General features: G+C 34.9%; 1 protein-coding gene across 1 annotated transcript in view; it reads left to right on the forward strand.

The window, feature by feature from the left end:
* LOC117119368 (fibropellin-1-like) overlaps positions 1–6,685 on the forward strand; it is a 15,717-nt gene extending 9,032 nt beyond the window's left edge. The window contains exons 10-15 of the mRNA XM_033264169.1: positions 1,527–1,646; positions 2,130–2,243; positions 3,032–3,136; positions 3,426–3,551; positions 3,743–3,977; positions 4,742–6,685. Coding sequence (XP_033120060.1) covers positions 1,527–1,646; positions 2,130–2,243; positions 3,032–3,136; positions 3,426–3,551; positions 3,743–3,977; positions 4,742–4,946 — 905 coding nt within the window. The 3' untranslated portion in view covers positions 4,947–6,685. The remainder of the gene's footprint in view (positions 1–1,526; positions 1,647–2,129; positions 2,244–3,031; positions 3,137–3,425; positions 3,552–3,742; positions 3,978–4,741) is intronic.
* The last annotated feature ends 6 nt before the right edge of the window (positions 6,686–6,691 follow it).

The raw sequence follows: 6,691 nt of genomic DNA on the forward strand, positions 1-6,691 counted from the left end.
GTACGGTACGGGACCGGAGGGCGTACGTAAATCGGGGGATTCATAAAATAGAGGTTGGGTTAAATTTGTGGTAACCTTTGACCTAATACGTACTTAACGCTCAATATACGTATGTATGAACGAATGATGTTCTAGCTAGGCTAGACCAAGCCTCTAGGCCTACAAATAAAACCATGTGTTTAGTGTTTTTATTCATCACTTTACGACGTCATAATAAAGTGTTCAAATAAAACCGTGTGTCTACTGAATTAATTCATCACTTTATATCTTTTATTTAACTAAAGAACATGAAGATATTGTAAGATTACCTATACGACAAAGGTATAACTTGGGAATTCCCCTTCATGCCTATTTTAAACAACAGAGCTGTGGTGTTGTCTGGCCCTGTTGAGACAAACTAAACCCATGTGCGCTGCACTGGACGAGCCAACCAATTAGCGTTCGTGTACGTGAAACATCAACCATGTGCACTGCACTGGGCGAGCCAACCAATTAGCGTTCGTGTACGATACTATGCCTACTCAGCTTCGTGTAGAAAATTCGACCAGGCAAGTGTTTCCATGGTTTGCCACACGAAACTAAGGAGGAAAGCCATTATCTTGAGCACCATCGGTAGTTGTTCATCTCACTCAGTTCACGTGGTTTTAGATTATAACAACCCGGTATTAGGCTAAATCAACGTTGCTGTTTAATGAAAATACGTTGCATTATGGTTTGTTTATTGTTATAGTTTATTGTTATAGTCTTTTTACTTATGGTTGCTCTGAAAAGGGCCGTTTGTTTTGAATCCAGCCATTGTGGGAAACAATGGCTGGATCTCGGTAGAGATACAAAAATGATAAGCAATGGCTAAAAAGTAAACGTAAGTCAAAAACCAGAAATAGAACCAGAGCTTTCGGACAACACTAGTCCTTCCTCAGTGGCGAGTGAGTGAGGGTAGTAAAAGCCAGATAGTATAAAGTGAAAATTTCATGCAAGCATGATTAGAAACAATAGGCTAGGTGAAATTAGATTAAACAGCCTAAACAAGTAAACAGGAAGGCCAAAACTAAATTTTAGAGGCATCACATATAGGGAGAGAGTTTAGACAAATTTTTACACTTTTACATGCATAAAAATGTTGATTCAAAGTAACATGCAAAATGTAAAATAATGGTAAAATTATAGTGTAACCATGGATATAATATTCATTTTTAAGTAACCAAGTACATAGCTTTAGTTGACGTCATAGAAAACTGGAGAATGGTTATTGCAAAATTTCACAGGGGATGGAGTGGGTACTGAAAAAGAGTACTGTTTGTGCACTTGTGAAAATATTGATAATTATGAATGACCCTTTAGCATTATTTATTATTCTATTTTAGCAACAATAATAAATAGAAGGTAGATGACAAAAACAAAAGAAACTTTATGGGTTTCACCTAATATTCATGCATAAAATCATAATTTGCTTCTTTGAAAACTTTAATAGGAAACAAATAGATGACAGTAATATACATATAGTTTCCCTTAAATATTTGTTTCAGCTGATCCATGTTTCAATATTCCATGCGGCGTGGACAGAGGCATATGCGAGAGAAATGAAGATTCCGGCCATAACTGTCGATGTTTTGAAAGATTCCGTCTTGTTGAAAATACCTGCTTGAGTAAGTTTTTGTACATTTAAATGAAATATAATTTTCAAATTTTCACCCCTTGCAACCTAGTAATTTTCTTAAGTAATTAGAACATTTTTCAGTGTCACAGACACTTAATACTAGTAAAATAGTTTTATAGGCTGTGCTGCAGCATCTCTCCTTTTATGTCACTGGCAACAGCTCTAATAAATCTGCTAGCGGGTGCTCCCTTGGCAAGCAATGCCACTGACAACATCCCTGTGTATTGCTGGGATTGACCCTGTGGAATCTCTTAGGCTGTACCCCTTGCAAGGACGCAATCAACCTTGGCAAGTGATGAGACCGATAAAAGCCCTGTAAATTGTCTTTGTTTCACCATTTGAAATCACTGACAAAACCATCCTAATTTTGACTTAAGACACTTTGCAAGATCACTGAAAAAATCATCCTTTTAAATTATGGTGTTTTGTCCCTCACAATAACACTATTCAACAATTTTTATTTAATCTTCAGTTGATCCATGCTATAATAATCCGTGTGGAAATGGCACGTGTACCATTATTGCCAATAGCAGCCATTCTTGCGATTGTTATCCTGGTTATGAGGCTGTAAATGATACATGCAACCGTGAGTAATTAGTCCTTAATATTTTATACCAACATTGAAATTTGGTGGATAATGTTTGTCTTAATCCCACGGTCTTAAAATCAAATTTTCCTCACTACTTAAACAGTGCCACTCCCTATCCAGACTATCACATTTTATTTAACAAAAACATGTGAAATGCCTAAATATGGTCATGATGACATCACATCATGACCATATATATGCAAATCATGACTATATTTGGGCATATAACATTTTTTTGTCGAACAAAATTTTAATTTAATTGTGTGGACAGAGCATTAAGCTGGTTTTCCATAAAATCGCTATACACTACTGCTAACAGGTTTCAGCAATGCTGATTGGTCACAGTGCAACGATTGCAGTGAAAACTATAGTCAAAGGATAGCGATTTTATGGAAACCAGGGTCTAACGGGAGATATGTATCATACTAAACCTGTACCTCAGTTATTATTGTGTTTTTTCTCATTTCAGCAGTATTGACTAGAATATTTGTAGAAACTGTCATACTAAACTTTGATCAGTTATAATTGTGTTTTGCAGAATTAACTAGAATATAATCTCATTTTGCTCTGCTTTCTTTTTCAATATATTTAAGTAAGCGAGCAAGTAACTTGTTTAATAGGATGAAATATTAGTTAAAGATTGAACACATGATCAAACATTTATTCATTTTAATTTTTAGAATGAATATGTAAAAGATATAAAAATAGAATTATTAGTGCATCTGTTAATTGGTGGCATTTTTTTGTCATTCTGTTTACTTTATTTTTACCATTGATATATCCAGGAAACTATTGCTTTGATAACCCATGTCGCCCAGGAAACTGCACTGTGAAGGACAACAGTTTTACATGTAACTGCCCTTCCTCCTACCAATTAATAGATGGAAAATGTAAGTTAAAATTTGTTGAATATCTATTTGGAAAACTTGAATTATATTGACTGATTAGAAACAACATTACCTGTTATCATATTGTTGTGATATGTGACTTGGCTGTGGTTAATTAGCTGATGATCACTTTGGGCAGTGGTTATGTGATTGCTGTAATCTGGCCACACACTACTGACAGGAGACCGTTGGCTGACAATCCATGACGCCAGACCATTTTCTGATTGTCAGGGTGGGGCTCAGGCTATGCTAGCCTGTCAGTGCAGCCTATAACTATATTTTGATTTTTTAGGCCTGGAAAAGGAGAGTATTGTGATGCATGCGGTAGTTGGACTGGCAGGTGGCTTGACAGGTCTTTTTCTCATACTTGTATTTTTTTATGTAAAGAAGTGCTGTCCTCCTCATATTGATGATCCAGGTTAGTCTTCATTTCATATTAAATACATTAAATCACATATGATTATTATATTATTCTATCAACTTTAAAACACAAAGCAACTGTATTTATTGTTAAAATAGATAATTCCTTTCAAGTTCACAGTTCATTTATTTTTAAAAACTAGTAAGATTTAAGAAAATTTATAAAATGTCAAATTGTTTCTTCTCCAGAGCTTAAAAAAGTTTCATCTTTTGATAAACTTATGCTGGAAGACTTAAAATCACGCACTTCAACTGGCTCCTCACTTGCCCCAAGCTCAAGTGAACATTTTTCTGAACAAACAACAATCTCGTTCACTAACGGACAACCACTGCAACCCATAAGTTGCAGCAGTAAATATCCTCCTGATTCAAATGGTGTTTTGACGTCCACATATCCGTACAACCATTGCCACGAAACATGCAGGTAAAATAAACATAATATCTTCAAAGAGTTTATTTTTTCTGGCTGTAACTCGAATTTGCTACACTTAACTATAAGGAGTGCACCATCACTATAATAATCACAAAAATACTGTGTTAAGGAATAGGCGTTTAAAGCTACTTTCTTTTTGTAGGCACTAACTGTCAATCAAATACATAAAGTTGCATATAAAACACAAAACAACTGTTATGATGTAGAACAACATTCGTCATTTACACAAGATAATTGTATAGGCGTAACAAACTAGATTACATAGCTCTTGCAGTTCCAAATACATTTACAATTTCAACAAACTCATGATTCATAGTTTACCCAAGAGTAAATGTTGTAGTATTAAAGTATTCAGATAATTTTGCCTGTATTTGGTGGCCTAAGAAAGATTTGAAATAATATCTATGATATGAACGAATACATTATATTTTTGTTTTCATTTGCATACATTTGTATAGTATATTTGCATAGTGTACTATCTGCACCATTTTTATTTTCTCATTTGCATAGTATAGTATAGTATAGTATTTGCATAGTATACTATCTGCACCATCTGCAAACATTTTATGTCCCCTTGTGGATGGATGGGATGAGTTTACTCATTGCTTGGCAGTTGGTCAGTACTTTTTATTGCCTTTGCCAAGTGAGAGTTTTCTTGTCCACTTTTTGTGTGGGTTAGTGTATGTTTAGAGGATGCCCCTACACATGCAATCTTGTCTTATTGGCTCAACAATTTTATTTAATATTATCTTTAGGTTGCCCTGTAGAATTCATCAGCCACGTTTTCAAGAGAATTGGCCAAGAGCAGAAGATATCCAGCATTATCCTCACAGTGAGGAGGAAACATTCAACTGGCAAACCCAAGTTCAGTATCCCAGATATATTTCCATTGATTCACAACCTTCGACTAGTAATCATGCCAGTGTTGAATATTGTACTGATAGAGAAAGCTCTTTGTAAAGTTATTTTACCATTGATGTGTCATTAATCTGTTCTATAAATCCGAGCACCACACTGCATCGTACGACGAATGTAGAATCATTGACCGATCAATCCATCTCTCTACTCTGTATGGTTACTTGACAACGCAACGTTGTCTGCTGATTGTCAATGGCATGGTTTGCTATGGAATCAGCGATCAATGACTGCCAGCATGGTGCATGTCCAGCCAAGAAGCCATGCTTTTCTAGTAATATTAAAAGCCTATACAATCTGACTTTATTTTTTAAGAAGATATTTGTAGATGTGCATGTACGGGAGGGGTGGGGGCGGGTGTGAGTACTATGTTACTTTATTATTAAAAGCAAGTTTGTTAAAATGTATTATTACTATTAAAAAGGCTATTAGTAGACTAGCATACTTTTGGTTTTGTTAAAAGCAGCCTTAGGTCACTAGTATTATCTGAACATAGGGCTGCATATGGTAAATGGGTTTTTCAGATTAATTCATGAATGTTTACCAAGATAAATCTGCTAGTGCCAGGTTTAGCAGAAAAAGAATGAATGGAATCGTCTGTCCTAACACAGTGTATGTAATTGATACATATTACGTAATCATCCTCATTATTTTTTTGGTTTTAGATTGTGAAGGGACCTCCTAATTTTATTTTGTAATCTAGAAACAGCAAATTACAAAGAGAATACAAAGACAAATACTGTATATACAAATATACAAATAAGGTTTCATTAATAACTTAATGGGATTACTAAAAGTAAAACAAAACACTGTTGATTGGCTTTCAAAGATGGAACACACTACCTGTAAACAGTTAAGAATATACTTATTATATATGAATGTAAAAATTTAAATTTCATATAATTATTTGAAAATAACCGCAATTAAGAATGAAAAACAATTATAATTGGAATGAACCATTTAAAAACTTTGCATTAACACACTGACTGCCATACCTTTTTTTAAGGTTCCTTCCTGAGTGCCCAAACAAGTTTACGTGTACGAACATACTTTTTTTGAAATTTTAAAGATGATGCGTCTAATAAACTCGTCGATGGCACTGTGATAGCACTCTTTCTTGATAATGCCAAGTGCGAGTTTTTTCGTCCGCTTTTGCATGGGTTGGTATAAGTTCCAAGGGCGCACCCACTTGTGCTGCTCGAGTGTACTACCGGCAACATAACACAACAAACATACATACATCATTCAAAATATACATCCCTGACAAGTGGGAAGTGGACGTGGGTGGACGTATCTCAACATATCTCGAAAGTGGTGCATAGGAGCAAGTCTCCAAAAACTATGACAATTTCGTGTCTACTATCTTTTTTCTCTCTTTTTTAGAAATATGCATTCCCTCCCCCTCTCCTGATTGGAGGAGTTACCTATTGAAAAGTACTACATTATATACAGTTCAAAGCTAGCTGAATTTTTGAGTTTATTGTACTTTGAAAATCATAGCATTATGTTTAATTCAGTGGGGCTAGCCCATTTTAGCTAGGTTATTACAAGGTGTCTTGAATGTTGTTCAAGAAAGCAGGGATTTTTAAACACATTGTGTGATTTAAAATCAGAACAGGGTTGACGTATGTTTTGAGTGTATATAAAAAATGTGTAAAGAAAAACAAATGCATGTGCCTTCAAAAGGAGGTTATACACATATACTACCATAAGGGGAAACTATAACAATGGAAAGGGTTAGAAATAATACCTTAAGGCGAAAATACTGCCGCTAAGGGGAAATTTTAACG

Source organism: Anneissia japonica, unplaced genomic scaffold (assembly GCF_011630105.1).
Source record: "Anneissia japonica isolate Jap-2015-1 unplaced genomic scaffold, ASM1163010v1 scaffold287827_len377088_cov200, whole genome shotgun sequence".
NCBI lineage: Eukaryota > Metazoa > Echinodermata > Crinoidea > Comatulida > Comatulidae > Anneissia > Anneissia japonica.